The sequence below is a fragment of the Leptopilina heterotoma genome, unplaced genomic scaffold (genome assembly GCF_015476425.1).
Source record: "Leptopilina heterotoma isolate Lh14 unplaced genomic scaffold, ASM1547642v1 Lhet_52, whole genome shotgun sequence".
Classification (NCBI taxonomy): domain Eukaryota; kingdom Metazoa; phylum Arthropoda; class Insecta; order Hymenoptera; family Figitidae; genus Leptopilina; species Leptopilina heterotoma.
Genome location: NW_025111114.1, coordinates 5,053,798 through 5,070,844, shown reverse-complemented (window position 1 = coordinate 5,070,844; position 17,047 = coordinate 5,053,798). Strand labels below are relative to the sequence as shown.

The 17,047-nt window shown below is 20.6% G+C and overlaps 1 protein-coding gene across 3 annotated transcripts; it reads right to left on the bottom strand.

Annotated features, from left to right (window-relative positions):
• Positions 1 to 2,150: 2,150 nt before the first annotated feature.
• LOC122507924 (slowpoke-binding protein) lies at positions 2,151 to 14,013 on the bottom strand. 3 transcript variants are annotated; one of them, XM_043620936.1, is made up of 10 exons: positions 13,597 to 14,013; positions 12,987 to 13,407; positions 7,603 to 7,772; positions 6,861 to 7,126; positions 3,499 to 3,793; positions 3,327 to 3,418; positions 3,044 to 3,163; positions 2,892 to 2,965; positions 2,667 to 2,720; positions 2,151 to 2,594 (listed from the first exon to the last, which is right to left on the bottom strand). In XM_043620936.1, coding segments are annotated over exons 2-10 (1,410 nt in total). In that variant the 5' UTR covers positions 13,325 to 13,407; positions 13,597 to 14,013; the 3' UTR covers positions 2,151 to 2,593. The 3 variants fall into 3 exon arrangements, with proteins under 3 accessions (XP_043476871.1, XP_043476870.1, XP_043476869.1); XM_043620935.1 differs by having other exon boundaries at positions 2,667 to 2,723; positions 13,597 to 14,011; XM_043620934.1 differs by lacking the exon at positions 2,667 to 2,720 and having other exon boundaries at positions 13,597 to 14,004.
• Positions 14,014 to 17,047: the final 3,034 nt, after the last annotated feature.

Below are 17,047 nucleotides of genomic sequence, written 5' to 3'. Positions count from 1 at the left end.
TCAATTATTTTCAAAAATTTTCCCCAGTTCAATGATTTTTTAATATCTAGATCTTAATAAAATTTTCCAAATGAATTCAATTATTTAAAAAAAATTCAAAAAATAATAAAAATTTCACAGGAATTTCATTATTTACAAATTTTTTTTTATAAATTTCTTCGCAATCATTCAATTATTTTCATAAATAATGAATTTTTTACGAGGATTCCATTATTTTCGTAAATAATAAAACTCATTGCAGAATTACAATTATTTTTAATTACAATTTTAATCGAATTCCTCGAAAAAATGCTTAAAAATTTTATTAAAATTCGTCAAAAGAATTCAATAAGTTAAAAATTTATTGATAAAATTCTTTATAAGAATTCAATTTTAAGAAAAATGCAATAAATAAATGTTTTTTTTTATTTAAATAATTGAATTCTAGTAGAATTTTCTCATAAACATTGATTTAAAAATGGATTTCAGTTAAAATTTTAGATTATAATTGAATATTAAAAGCATTCGAACGTGTAAATTTTTAGAAATAATTAAATTTTGAAAAGGTTCAAATTAAAATCTTTGATAATTTTAATTTATCATACTTTTAACTAAAAATTCTGTGGAATTTATTTTTTTTGAGAAACTTTAATTGCTGACTTTTTTGAAATTATTTAAAGTTTTTATTTTCTAATCCTATAATATTTAATTGAAAAATTTATTAATATTGAAATTTTGTAAAATTGAATTGTAAACAAATGAATTTGAAAATTATGAAAGAACTTTTTCAAAAATTATTAAAAATAATCGATTTGTAGAAGATGTTTAGTTAAAAACACAAAAAAAAAATTTCAATTTTGGAAAAGTTACAAATTATTACAGAAATTCAATTATTTTCAAGTGTAAAAATATTCTTCGCAAAAATTAAATATTGTTCAAAAGTAATGAAATTCTTCTTAGGGATTCAATTACTTTTACAAATAATAAAACTCATCGCATAATTTCAATTATTTTTAATACAATTTTAATCAAATTTCTCGAAAAATGTAATTATTCTTAAAAATTTTATTAAAATTCGTTGATAGAATTCAATTATTTAAAAATTTGTTGATAACGATTAAATTAAAAATTGAATTTTAAGAAACATTCAATAAATAAATTGTTGAAATTTTGTAAAATTTAATTGAAAATAATTAATTTCTTTCAAGTATTTATTTGCAATTTTTCAAAATAAATTTTTTGAAGAATTTTAATTGTAAATTTTGAAAAGAATTGAAATATCAAAAATTTTCATGAAAAATTTTTAAAGGTAAATTTAAAAATGAAAATTAATGAAAATTAGTTTCTAATTTTTTAAAATTCAATATTTTCAGTATTTTCAATTACATATTTCCAAAAATTCAAATACATACAAAAATAATAACATTTTAAAATTATTTTTAACATTTTGGAGAAAACAATTATGTTCAAAATTTTTAATTAAAATTCATCAAAAAATTAATTAGTTTTTTTACATTATACAAAAATTCTTCTAAGAAATTCAATTATTTTCGAAAAGTTCTATTAAAATATTTTTAAAAACTAATTATTAGAAGTGTTTTATAATAATTTTTTAAGATTCAATTACTATCTTGGAACAATGTAAATAAAATTTAATGAAAATTTACTTTTTCGACTTATTAAAATTTTTGAGAAATCACGGTCCCGTTTATAATTAAAATTCTTCAAAAATTTGGTCATTTTTATTTATATTTTTCAAAAATTCAATTATTTTTTAAAGATTTTACTAAATTTTAATTGTTTGGAAATTTTTCAAAATTGAAAAACTATTATCTTTCATAAATTATTTTAAAATAACTTAAGAAAAAACTATGGAGAGTTACAATTATTATAAAAATTGAGTTTTTGTATTTAAATTATTGAATTCTAGAAGAACTTTTAGAAAATTATTTAAATTAATTGATTCAGAGATGAATTTTAGTTGAAAATTGTAGAAAATAATTGAATTCAGAAAGGGTTATAATTGTAATTTTTAGAAATTATTAAAATTCATAAATTGTACTCATTATCCGTAAACATTCATATTTTCCTGTAAAAAGAATTTTGTCGTATTTTTAATCGATTTTTTTTGCGCCTTAGAGACGAGAATTCGAGAAAGAAAAAAGGCAAAATGAAAATTAAAGACAGTGTAGATTTATTGATTGACGTATAATATCAGGACGTTTATAAATTTACGAATAGATATTTTATTTTATAATTTTTAATATATATATATATATATTTTTTTTTTTTCCTTTCAAGTTAAGATTCATCAGTAGTTAAATAATTTTTCCTATAGTTTAAACTTTAAAGTGATTAGAATCGCAGTTTCGAGTCTTTTTTCTTTTACAAATGTCGTTCGCTTTTGTTTTAATTTTGGCACTTAGTTAAGTAGAGGTAAAGAAGTAGAAGCAGAAGAAAATTGTTCCCGTTTCTTATTTTTTTTTTTTTGTAATCTTCTTTAAATAGTTGTGTTTGAAAGCTCGTTGTAAATATGAGCAAGCAACGAATCTTTATTGAATTCCGTCTCTGGACTTTTTAGAGAAATCATATCGTCACTGTCGAGTGATGAAATTCTGAAAAAGAGACAAATGGTAAATTTTTCTTTCAAAATGAATTTATTTCTTTTTTTTTAAATGATAATTTACCAATATCTGCGCATTAATAAAACTTGGTTTGGTGATCGTGACCTATGCCTATGTCTGCTAAGCATGCAAAATAAAAATTTTTTTTTAAACGAACAAAAAAAGGTTTCTTTGTTTGTCCGAAAATTAAAATTAAAAAATAAGTAAATTATTAGAGTAAAAAATTTTGAATAATTGTTTCTTTAAACTATTTACGATTATTTTTTTGTATAATTTATAAAAATTTACCGCGTGCTTGAATTTGATCTCTTGATGCCATCGAGTAAATTTACAATTGATGGTGTCAGAGTTGGACGAAATATCTAAAGAAATAAAATTGTTGTAGTAATAATATTATAATTATGAAAGAAGGAGAAAAATTGTGAGGAAATTATTCTTACTGTAACTGGAGCACTTCGCATTTCACGAAGGTCGATATTTCTGAAAAGATCGTGAACGATAAGTTCCTCGACACTCGGATATTGAGGTCCCTCGAATAAATATTTCAAAAATCTACTCACCTGAAAATTAAATAGCAAATTTTTATTTCCCCAAAATAAATAATAAATTAGTATTTACAATATTTATTGAATATTTATTAGAATAATAAATAAATAAAAAAAAACAAGTTATATGACAAAATTAGTTTTAATAGCAAAAAATCATCGATAAGAAGAAAAATACTTTAGGATATTTCTGAAGATCCGTGAAGTGAACTGAAGAGGGTTTAAAGGAACATAATTCGTATCCAGTGCACATTTCAAAAAGCATGTGACCTGAAAAAAGGAAAAATTTTAGTTAAAAAAAGAAAAATTGAATAAAAATGTTAAAATTCTTTTTTTCCGTTTTTCAGTACCAAAACAAATAGTGTCCATAGAATTGTGATGCACTAATCTCGAAGTGATTATCGTGTGAGTTCGACTTGTGAAGCCGAGAAGTGTATTTTCTAGGCCCGCGAGACGAGCAACTCCATTTTGAACAACAACATTGCCAGAATGTAAATGAGTGACTGTTGGAAATCCACGTTCTTTCAAGAAGACAAGTGCCTCAAGGATTTGCCGACCCATTTGCTGGATTTGGGGTAAAGGAAGACCCTTGCCTCGAGCTGAATATTTTTGACCCCAATCCTCATTCCAACAGTTTCTCTCAATCTTCAACAAAAGACACTCTTTTTTATCTCCATTATTCAACATTTATTTTAAAAATAACTTCTAAATTTCCATTTTATTTCTACTTTATTTCTATTTTCGCAAAAAAAAAAAATTCTTTAACATTTATTTCTCGAAAATTATTAAAGGTTATTTCACAATTAATTTACCAATGATTCTTTGTTTTTAGTTTCAAAAAATTGTAAAATTATCAGGGTTACCCCACAAAAATTTAATTTTGTTTTTTCCTAACTTTTCCTTGATTTTCAGACAAAATTTTAACTTTTTCCCTGACTCTAAAAAATATTCTGATTCACTCTAAAAATTATTAGATACTCAAAAAAATGTTCTAATACTTTTCTTTGCAAATTTCTTTAAACGTCAAATTTTATGATTATTTTTTAATTATTATTTTATTTATTCATTCAATCCTACAATTTTCTAGAATTTTTAACTAAAATTCTTCTTTAAATCAGTTATTTTTAATAATTTTCGAAGAAGTACTTTGAGAATTTTTAAATCCATTTGTTTGTAATTCAATTTCATCAAAAATTTCGATTATTCGGAAATTCTTCAATTAGATATAATATATATATATTTGAAAATAAAAACTTCAAATAATTTCAACAAAAACTTTTTCAAAAAAATTAATTTTACAAACTTGTTATTTAAAAGTATAAAAAATTCTAATTTTCAAAGATTCTACATTGAAACCTTTTCAAAATTCAATTTATTTCTAAAAATTCATGCTTTTAATATTCAATTATTATATAAAATTTTAACTAAAATTCATTTTTAAATAAATTTTTATTAAAAAATTTTACGAGAAAATAAATAAATAATTTAGTTTTTTTAAAGTATTTAATTAAATTATTTTGTTGTAACAAATTTTATTGAAATTTTTTTAAATAATAATGAAATTCCTGTAAAGAATTTTATTAATTAAAAAAAATAAATCAATTATCATAAATAATATTATCAAATTTTTCAAATAATTTAATTTTTGCGAAGAATTTTATTTAAATTCTTTACAATAATTAAATTCCTGCGAAAAATGTTGTTAATTATGAAAATAATTGAAATCTTATGAAGACTTTATAATATTTGAAAATAATTAAATTTTTTTGAGGAATTTAATTAAAATTTTATTGAAAATATTTCAATTCTCATAAAAAATGTAAACAAAATGAGTTGTATTATTTATTAATACAATTGAATTCTTAAAAAAAGAATTTTATTATTTATAAAAATAATTGAATCCTTGCAGAAAATTTTAATTCATTCTAAAATGTTTCTAATATTCAATTATTATTTAAATTTTTAACTAAAATTCATTTTTAAAGTAATTTTTATTTAGAAAGTTCTACGAGAATTCAATTATCTAAATATAAAAATTAATAATTTATTCAATAATTGAATGTTTCTTGAAACTGAATTCTTATAAAGAATTTTATCAACAAATTTTTAAATAATTGAATTCTTTTGACAACTTTGTATTAAAAATAAGTGAATTCTTCAATTTTAAATAAATTTAACGAAATTTTTCACCAAAATTGCATTTCTACGAAGAATTTTATTATTTAGGAAAAGAATTAAATTTTTTCAAAGTATTTAATTAAATTTTTTTCTTATAAAGAATTTTATTAAAATATTTAAAATAATAAAGTTTTTGCTAAGGTTTTTATTAAAATTATTTAAAATAATGAAATTTCTGCGAAGAATTTTATTAAAATTCTTTATAATATGTAGTTGAATTCCCGAGAAAGATTTTATAAATTATGAAAATAATTGAATTTTTGTTAGAAAATTTTGATTAACTTTTTCGAAAATAATTAAACTTTTCGGAGAAATTTAATTAAAATTTTATTGAAAATATTTTATTTATCATAAAGAATTTTATCAACAAACTTTTAAATAATTGAATTATTTTGAGGAAATTTAATAAAATTCTTAAAAATAATTGAAATTCTTCGATGAGTTTTAATATTAAGGAAATTATTTTAATTCCTATTTTAAAAGTTTATTATTTATAAAAATAATTGAATTATGACGAAAAAAGACATAAAAAAATTTGTAAATAATTGAATTCCTGAGAAATTCTTATTATTTATGAAAATAATTAAATATTTGCGTGGAATTTTATTAAAATTTGTTGTTTAAATAATTGAATGCTTTTGGAAATTTTTATTAAAATACGAGATAATGAAAATCATTGAAATCTGGAACAATTTTGAAAATAATTGAAATTTTGCCAAGAATTTTATTAAAATTTTTGATAATAATTGAAATTTTGACAAGAATTTTATTAAAATTTCTTGAAAATAATTGAATTTCGGAAAAGAATTTTATTATTTATACAGATAATTGCAATTTTAACGAGAATTTAAAAAAATTTTTCAACATAATTGAATTTTTGCCAAGAATTTTATTACTTTTGAAAATAATTGAATTTCTGCAATCATTTGTAACTTCTCCAAAATTCAATTTTTTTTTTTAGTGTTTTTTCTTCTATAAATCTATTATTATTTTTAATAATTACCGAATTAATATTAAAAAATTTGACTGATTTCAGTAAGAATTTGAATTATTAAAATTTTTCAAAAATCTAAGTTCTTTAAAATTTTTAATTAAATTTTCTTTTAAAATTCAATTAATTTTGAAACATTTAGATAAAATTTATTATTCATTAAATAATTTCTAACCTAATAATTTTATGATAGTTCTTCAAGAATTAAGTTATTGAAAAATAAAAAGAAAATAAAGAATAGTTGCTATTATTTATAAAAATAATTGAATTTTGCAATGAATTTTATTAATATTCCTGAAAATACTTGAATTTTGCTATAATTGAAATATTGACCTTTTTTTTTTTAATAATTGAATTTCTTCGAAGAATTTTATTACTTTTAAAAATAATTGAATTCTAAAAATTCTAAAATTTTAAAAATTTAATTTTCTCCAGTACTTTTAATAAAAATTCCTAACTTTTCCCTGAATTCCCTGACCTGTAGCAACTGTTTTTTTCCTCTAAACCCTGATTATAAACTAATTATTAATTTCGAGATCTTACCCCGTAAATTAAATCCTTGAGACTTCCTTGATTTATTGGCTGAAGAAGAATCGAGTAATTCATTCCCTCGTATTCGATGAATTCAATATTTAGCACTGGTGAAATGTAGGGATGTTGAAGAACAAGAAAAAGATGATTCAGTATTTCTTTCGTTGTCGGTGTAATTTCTACTGGACAGTTTTTCGTGAGTGGAGTTAAAGTCAAAATTCTATCTGTTTTCAATGAAGTGTCTCTGACAATAAACCAATGTTTATCCATTCGAGAGCCTGAAAATGTAAAATTCATTATCTAAGTTTCCTAAATTTTTTACATATTTTTTCTTTTCAAGTATTTTTAATTTAAAAATTACAAAAATTTAAAATTAATATTTTCCGAATTAGAAAATAATTAAAATTAATAAAACAAAATTTTTGTTCATTTGCGCATAGTAATAAATAAATTAAATACGGTGTAACATTTTCTAGGTGGTTATTAATAATTGTTAATAATTATTAATTTATCTCTTTATATCATTTCACTCAAATACCAAATTTTTCTTCTATTATTGAACACTTCTTTTTAAAATATAGTTTTTTAAATTTTCCACAAGAATGTAAATTTTTTTTATCTATATTTGAAAGAGTGAAAATCCATTATTTAGAGAGGATTATTTTTACTTCTCGAGAAAAGTAAATCGAGGACAATGTCTTATTACATTTATAGATAACAGAAAAAATTCAATAAAATTGATTTTATATAATACCAATATTGTTGAGCTGTTTTAGTAAATTGTAGCGAGAAGTTCCATGAATGTAAGTGGTGCAAATCGATAGGGCACGATCTCTCGATCGCTTTTCCATTTCCACATATTCTCCAACATCGTCACAACCGGAAGATCCATTTCCCAAGGCAGTGTATTGATGCTTTCCGTTTCTAATTGAAAAATAAATATTTTAATTTAATTCAATTTACCCACACAAATTTCTCTCTTTAATTCAAATTCAATTCAATTATTTGCTGCAATTTAAACTCAATTATTTACCACAATCAATTTAATTATTAAATTCAAATTAATTATTACATTCAATTGAAGCAATTAATTCAACTAAAACAATTAGAGTTAATTGAAGCAATTGATTCAATTGCTTTTCATTACTTCAAGATAATAAAAAATAAATAATGAAAATAATAAAATAAATATAATAAATAAATGATAAAAAAATAAATTTACAGTAAATTTCGTCTTTTTAAAAAAATGTCATTTTATTTGCTTGAGTGTAGAAAAATTTTCTCAATTTAAAAAGCACATTACTATTAACTAACTTGAGGCGGAGAATTCTTTTCTCTCGAGAGTGTTAAATCGGTCCTCGACCCGCAAAGCGGATTAAGTTCACGGTGGAAGAATTTCTTGAGTTCTTCAGCGAATTTTTTCTTTTTCTTTTCTTTTTCATAATTCAAATTCATCTCCGACTTCAAAATGAACAATTTTTTTTTATTAAAATTGAGAATAAAGTATGTAATTTCAAATTTTTTCTTATTTAGATTTTTGAAAAATTATTTTTTAAATTTAGAAATTATTAAATTTAATTAAATATTTTTTTAATTCGAAAATTGTTCTTTATAAAAGAGAAATTCCGATTCAATTTTTTTAAAATAAGAATTATAAAAATAAAGTAAAGGAAAATTTGAATTTATGTAAATTCGATTAAAATTGGAATATTTTTCGGTTTCCGATTTTGAAATTTAATAAAATACATTCGAATATTAGAAATTAGAAATTAAAAATTAGAAAATTTAGAAAAAAATCAAGTTTAGTTTTTTTTTCAAATAATCGATATTATTGAGAATGTATAATAGAAATTTTAAAGGTCCAGGTTAACACGACAGCCACTTAAGAAAAAACAATGAGGATAAAAGACAATGCAATACTTGGAGAGACAATGAGAATATGTGTAGAGAACTCACATTATCTCACGCAAGCTTTTTCTCGTTGAACAAATAATGAAAAAAAAAATACACTGCCTTCTCTCTATTTCCGAGATTCTTTTTCATATATGAAAAATATTTTCTAGCCCGAGGTTAATTTTATTCAGTTTTTAATTTAAGTTTCTACTGAGAGAGTCTCTAGAATACTAAAAATGGTTTCTTATTTTTAATTTATGTTTATTTTCTATTTATCATTTTTTAATGATTCGTAAGTTTTTAACGTTCAAATGAACAAAACATTTTTTATCAAAAATATTTTCATTAATTACTGATTGCAACGAAAATAAAAAAAATTATTTTACATTTAGAAACTTCACCATTAATTTTTTTTTTTATAGGAACGTAAAATTATTGCAATAAAAATTTAATTTGAAGAAGAAATAAATAAATTTTGTTCATTTGAATTCCGAAAATTTAAATACATATACAAAAAATAACATTAACATTTTGGAGAAAATAATAATATTCAAAATTTTTAAATAAAATTCTTCAAAAAATTAATTAGTTTTTTTTAAATTATACAAAAATTCTTTTTAGAAATTCAATTGTTTTCGAAAAATTACACTACAATTTAAAAAAAAAAATAATTCTTCGAATTGTTTTATCATAATTTTTTTAAGAATCAATTACCTTCGAACGAAGTAAATTAAAATTTTTTTAAATTCACTACATTAGACAAAATTCAAATTTTGAAGAAATCATTAATAATTAAAATTCTTCAAAAATTTGATTATTTCTTTATATTTTTTAAAAACTCAAAGATTTTGAAAAGATTTTATCAAATTTCAATTATTTTTCAAAGATTTTACCAAATTTCAATTATTCTTTAAAAGATTTTACCAAATTTTTACTGAAAATTTGAAAAGTAATTGAATTTTATCAAGAATTCAATTATTTTCAATAATTGTAATAAAATTCTTAGCTAAAAGTCAATTTATAATTATAATAAAAATCTTCGCAAAAAATTAAATTATTTTTATATAAATAATAAAATTTATTCTTATCAGGATTTCACTTATTTTCAATACAATTTTAATTGATTTCTTCGAAAATTTCAATTAATTTGAAAAATCTTGTAAAATTTCTCCAAGAGAATTCAATTATTTTGAAAAAAGTAATTGAATTTTTCACAAGAGTTCTATTATTTAAAAAAAGCTTTTAATAAAATTCAATTTTAGAATTTAATTATTTTCATAAATAATAAAATTTTCGCTAGAATTCAATTATTTTAATTATTTTTTAAAAAATTTTACCAAATTTCAATTTTTTCGGACATATTTTAATTGTATATAATTGTAAAAATATTGTCTTTCATAAACAATTTAGAAATATTTTTAAAAAATTAATTTTAAGAATTTCTTTATTAAAATTTTATTTCCCGTGAAATAAGAAGTATTTAAATATTTATTCAGCATGAAATTATTCGAGTTTTGAATGATTGAATTTAGAAATCAATGAAGAATCAGGGAGATACAAAATAAAATTTTTTGTGACAACTAAATTGAATAAACGACTTGTTTGAATATTCTTCTATTTTTAATCGACTAAAGCGACTTTTTTGTTTTAATTAGTATTGAAAATAATAATTGAATTCTCAATAAACAAATATTCTAAAAAAATTTCAAAAGTAATTGAATTCTTTCGAAAATTTTGTCTTTCAAAATTGTATTAAAAATAATTGAATTCTTTCGAAAAAATATGTATAAAAATTTTGAAAATTTTGAATTTTAGCAAATAATTTTATTAAAATACTCAAAAATAATTGAATTCTTTCGAGAAATTTTATTGAAAACAATTTAATTCCACGAAGAATTTAATTAAATTTTTGAAAATCATTGAATTATTCCGAAGAATTTTATTAAATTTTTTGAAATTAAAAAGTAATAATTAATTAGTTAATAAATGAATTTTTTTAAATTTCGAATCTGAAAATATTCAAAAATTAAAGTTAACTAGCCAAACTATCCGCGCGCAAGCGCGCGGGAATGTTGTATGGGGCTGCTTATTTTAAACAATTTAAAAAATTTTAAAGAAATAATTATTATAACCTAACAAAGAGATTTAACTAACTAAAATTCAAATAATTTCACTCAATGGTCTCAATTTAAATAGAATTTACATTACTAGACTTAAACTATGGCTAGAACAATTACAATTAGTATCTGGTTCATCTTTTGCATTGCTTATTTTATAAAGCCATTTTAAATTAAATACTTTTTAAAGAAATAATAATTATTACACACTGAAAAAAGTTTTACTTGAAATAGCGATAAGTTTCTCTAGAATAACGAAAGTATTAATTGAAGCACTGAAAAATTTCGCTACTAAAGTGAAATCTGTAGTTCATCCAGCTAAATATTTTTTGCCGTGCATAACGAAAAAAGAATTAAATTAACATCAGATTTTCTACATTCAAAAAAAACGAATTCAAATAGAAATTAATCATTTTACAAATTAACCAAATTCACCCCAGAAATCACTGAATTCGATAATTTAGAAGAAAGTCAGACAAAAGCAGGGTTACTACAGAATCTGGAAATCATGGAAATCATGGAAATGGTATGGAATTTTTAAAAGGCTTCTGGAAATCAAGGAAATCATGGAAAAGGCCTGTAATTTTTAAAAAATTCTAAATTTTTTCAGTTTTCCATTTTTTCTTTTGAATAAAAATTCAAATAATAATAAAGCTAAATGGTATAAAAGAGAAAAAAAATGTTGAATTTTAAGAAATTCAATTTTTCAGATTTTTGATAATTTTTAATAATTTTTTATTTTTTTTCCAAAGAGTCGAGACAATTTAACAAGTAAAGTATTTTCCAAAAGCACAAAAATAATGAAGCTAAATCCCATAAAAGAGAGGAAAAAATGTTGAATTTTAAGAAAATCGGATTTTTGAATTTTTTCGAATTTTGATAATTTTAGATTTTTTACTAAAGAGTCGAGACAATTTAATAAGTAAAGTATTTTCCAAAAGCACAAAAATAATGAAGCTAAATTCTATAAAAGAGAGGAAAAAATGTTGAATTTTAAGAAATTCGGATTTTTGAATTTTTGATAATTTTCGATAATTTCACATTTTTTACCAAAGAGTCGAGACAATTTAGTAAGTAAAGTATTTCCAAAAGCACAAAAATAATGAAGCTAAATTCTATAAAAGAGAGAAAAAAATGTTGAATTTTAAGAAATTCGGATTTTTGAATTTTTGATAATTTTCGATAATTTTAGATTTTTTACCAAAGAGTCGAGACTATTAAATAAGTAAAGTATTTTCCAAAAGCACAAAAATAATGAAGCTAATTCCCATAAAAGAGAGGAAAAAATGTTGAATTTTAAGAAAATCGGATTTTTAAATTTTTTCGAATTTTTGATATTTTTAGATTTTTTACCAAAGAGTCGAGACAATTTAATAAGTAAAGTATTTTTCAAAAGCACAAAAATAATGAAGCTAAATCCCATAAAAAAGAAGAAAAAATGTTGAATTTTAAGAAAAACGGATTTTTGAAATTTTTCGAATTTTTGATAATTTTAGATTTTTTACTAAAGAGTCGAGACAATTTAATAAGTAAAGTATTTTCTAAAAGCACAAAAATAATGAAGCTAATTCCCATAAAAGAGAGGAAAGAATGTTAAATTTTAAGAAATTCGGATTTTTGAATTTTTGATAATTTTTGATAATTTTAGATTTTTTACCAAAGAGTCGAGACAATTTAATAAGTAAAGTATTTTCCACATTAAAAAGTTTGACATTAAAAAATATATAAAAAATGCCAATACTTAACCCACAAAATTAAATTTTCAAAACAAACAAATGAATGCAGATAATTTGCTAACGGAAAGGAAACTTACGATTATTTTAATGTATGTATATGTATATGTATATTTCTATTTTCTATCAAAACGTATAAAAAACAAAAGAATAACTATAACTAACTTCAAGTGTGGACAGAGATCCGGAAATCTGGAATCACGACGATTATTATATATAATAATAATATTAGAAAGTAGGAAATTTTCTAATTCGCATAATATTAATAAAATCGAAAGCACATTTATTCCTAACTAATTAATAATTTCGAAACAATTAAATTGTCTTTTCAGTAAGAAAGATGAAAAAAAAATTTTTTTCTGAATAAAATTAATAAAAAAATCCTTTCTAAATACCTGACTTCATTTTCACGACAGCCACGTGCAGATGAAACACGATTAAATAGAATTTTCGCTAGACTATCAATTTTATTGGTGAGTGGATAATTTTTTTCATCATCGCTATCATCCTCCTCGATGCTTGCACTTCGTCCACGTTGAAGAACACCTCTGGCAGTTAACATTGCACCCGAATCCAATTCAATAGCACTTTGTGTTCGTCGACCAACATTTTTTCTTTTTTTTCTCGTTCCCGGTCTCTCCTGGCAAAATCTATCGTGACCCGTCACCTCTGTTTCCCTATGATATTCATAGTCATCTTTATTTTTACTAAAATTCTGATATAAATTGAACATTATTCTCTATATATATATTTTCTCTGTATTTTTAAAATCCGTTATTGGATGGAGTTTTTTCTTGGTCCCGAAAATTTTTAAATCTGCAAAAACACAATTTTTAATTAGTTTCGAATAATTTTTTTTTTTATTTTAGAAATTATTAAAATTTATTTATTTTTTTTTTTACTACAAAATAGAAAGCGAATTAAATTTTAATTAAAAAATTTTAATTTTTAATTAAAAAAAAAGAAAAATTAAATTAAAAGTAGTGAATAAAAATTAATTATTACCTCAATATTAAATGAGTGAATATCCGTATTTATTGTCTCATTGAGTATAAATGCAGATGCATTATTTTGGTCTCAGAATATTTGGCGGTGATAAGCGGAGAATATTTGCAAAATGAAAAATAAAAAGGAAAAAAAACAATTCTGACTATGCGAACAATTTTGCAGGCGGTGAACCCTCATGAGGGTGGAAGTGCACTGGTCGCCGGAATGCGTTGGGGGTTTGCACCCCCAATACCCGGCGTGACACAGATTCGCGAACGCAGGTATAGTGGTTTCGTGGCTGCGCCGTGACCGGGACACCCAACTCACCCACAATTTTATGTATATATGTATATATACGTAGAAAAGTTTTTCTATTAAACTGCACACACTACATAATAAAACGTGTCCCGTCTGAAGGGAGTTGAGTCAATTGCGTGCAGACGGGGTCATCGAAATATCATTCTCACATTTTCCAATTCAATGAATTCAAAAAAATTATTTCCAATAAAAAATTGATTTTTTTTCAAAAAGAAAAACTTTTTTTTACTCATTTCCAAATTTGACACAAAAAATTAATTCTCTTTTTTTGCTAACATTTCCCTGATTTTGAGCCAAATTTTAATCATTATTATTTTTCAATTATTATTTTCTAAAATTTTTACACTAAAATTCTTCTCTAAATCAATTATTTTTGATAATTTTTAGAAAAGTTTAATAAAACATTAAATTTAACGATTATTTCGAGTCAGAAAAATTTTACTAACTCGGAATGATCGTTAAATTCAATGTTTTATTAAATATTTAAAACAACCAAGTAATAAAGTCATATAATATTTTAAAAAACTTCTTTTTTCTTACAAAATATTTTTACAAACTTGTTAGTTAAAAGTATGGAAAATTCTAATTTTCAAAGATTCTACTTTGAAACCTTTTCAAAATATTTCAATTATTTTTTTAAAAATTCATGCTTTTAATATTCAATTATTATATAAAATTTTAACTGAAATTCATTTTTAAAAATCAATTTTTATTAAAAAATTCTACGAGAATTCAACTCTGCGATGAGTTGTATTATTTATTAATATAATTGAATTCCTAAAAAAAGAATTTTATTATTTATGAAAATAATTGAATTTTTGCAGAAAATTTTAATTCATTCTAAAATGCTTCTAATATTCAGGTATTATTTAAATTTTTAAATAAAATTCATTTTTAAAGCAATTTTTATTTAGAAAGTTCTACGAGAATTCAATTATTAGGTATCTAAATACAAAAATAAATAATTTATTCAATAATTGAATATTTCTTAAAACTGAATTCTTATAAAGAATTTTATCAACAAATTTTTAAATAATTAAATTCTTCTGACAACATTGTATTAAAAATAAGTGAATTCTTAAATTATAAATAATTTTACAGAAATTTTTCACCAAAATTGAATTTCTATGAAGAATTTTATTATTTAAGAAAAGAATTAAATTATTTTCTTATAAAGAATTTTATTGAATTTTTTTAAAATAATTAAACTCCTGCAAAAAATTTTATAAATTATGAAAATTATTGAAATCTTGTTAAGAATTTTTATCAAAATTTTCGAAAATAATTTAATTTTTTCAAAGAATTTAATTAAAATTTTATTGAAAGTATTTCAATTCTCATTAAAAATGTAATCAAAATTAATTGAAATGATTTAAATACAAAAGTAAATAATTTATTGAATAAATAAACTATTTTTTTTTCTTATTAAAAGTTTTACCAAAATTTTTCAATAAAATTGAATTTCTGCGAAGAATTTTATTATTTAGAAAAAGAAATAAAATTTTTTTAAAGTAGATATTTAATTTAATGTATTTAATTAAATTATTTCATTATAAAAGATTTTATTGAAATTTTTTAATCTAATAAAATTTTTGCGAAGAATTTTATTAAAATTCTTTTTTTTCAAAATAATTAAATTTCTGCAAAGAATTTTCTTTCTAAAAAAATAATTCAATTCTCATAAATAATTGTATTCAATTTTTCAAATAATTAAATTTCTGAGAAGAATTTTATTAAATTTCTTTAAAATAATTAAACTCCTGCCAAAAATTTTATAAATTATGAAAATAATTGAAATCTTACTAAGAATTTTTATTAAAATTTTCGATAATAATTAAATTTGTTCTTGGAACTTAATCAAAATTGAAAATATTTCAATTGTCATAAAAAATGTAATCAAAATTAATTGAAATGATTTAAATACAAAAATAAATAATTTATTGCATTTTTAAATGTTTCTTAAAATTGAATTTTCATAAAGAATTTTATCAACAAATTTTTAAATAATTAAATTCTTTTGTCGAATTTTGATAACATTTTTAAGATTAATTACATTTTTCGAGGAATTCTATTAAAATTGTATTAAAAATAATTGAAATTCCGAGATGAATTTTATTTTTTATGAAAATGATTAAATCCCTGTAAAAAAATTATTATTCATGAAAATAATTGAATTATTACGAAGAAATGTATACTTAAATAATTTGTAAATAATTGAATTTCTGTTAAATTTGTAATATTTATGAAAATAATTTTAAATATTTTCGTAGAATTTTATAAAAAAAATTCTTAAATAATTGAATTCATTTGGAAGATTTTATTAAAATAGTAGATATTACAAAATCATCGACTTGTGGAAAGTTTTAGAAAATAATTGAAATTTTGCCAACAATTTTATTAAAATTTATGAAAAATAATTGAATTTCAGAGAAGAATTTTATTATTTATAAAGATAAAGATAATTGAAATGTTATTGAGAATATTTAAAAATTTTGAACATCATTGAATTTCTGCGAAGAATTTTATTATACTTTTGAAAATAATTTAATTTCTGCGAAGAATTTTATTACAATTTTTAAAAATAATTGAATGTCTGCAAATATTTCTAATTTCTCCAAAATTCAATTTATTTAGTATTTTTAACTAAAATTCTTCTATAAATTCATTATTTTAAATAATTATTAAATATATTAAAAAATTCAACTAATTTCAGAACATTTTTTTCCCATCACTGATTTTTACGAATAATTATTAAATTATTAAAATTTACGATAATCAGAAAAATGAAAAAAAAACTTTGAAAAATCATGAATTTTAATTAAAAGAATAAAAAGGAATCATTTTAATTAAATGAATAGATAAATATTCATTTGATCGAAATGTTCAAATTTGAATGAAATTGAAAATAAAAAATTGACTTTTATTTCCTGATATTTACTCGTCATTATTTAGCGCGTGAATAATTCATTGAGTAATGAGCGTGAATAAACTGTCGCTCACCGTCTGTTAATCGATAAATTCTTTTTGTTTTTAAATAACTAATTAAGAGTCATCAATTTGTTTTCTTTTTTCATATCAATAAATTAAAAAAAAACGGAAATAATTACACCTCTTTTTAATTCAAGATTTTTATTTTTAATTAATAAATTTC

Excerpts from the sequence above, each read along its gene's own strand:
- LOC122507924 (XM_043620934.1), bottom strand. The coding sequence starts at position 13,324 with ATGTTCAATTTATATCAGAATTTTAGTAAAAATAAAGATGACTATGAA. Across the intron at positions 7,127-7,602 it reads AAAACAGCTCAACAATATTG|GCTCTCGAATGGATAAACAT; the intron begins GTATTATATAAA and ends TTACATTTTCAG. Across the intron at positions 3,794-6,860 it reads TCAAGGATTTAATTTACGGG|ATTGAGAGAAACTGTTGGAA; the intron begins GTAAGATCTCGA and ends CTTTTGTTGAAG.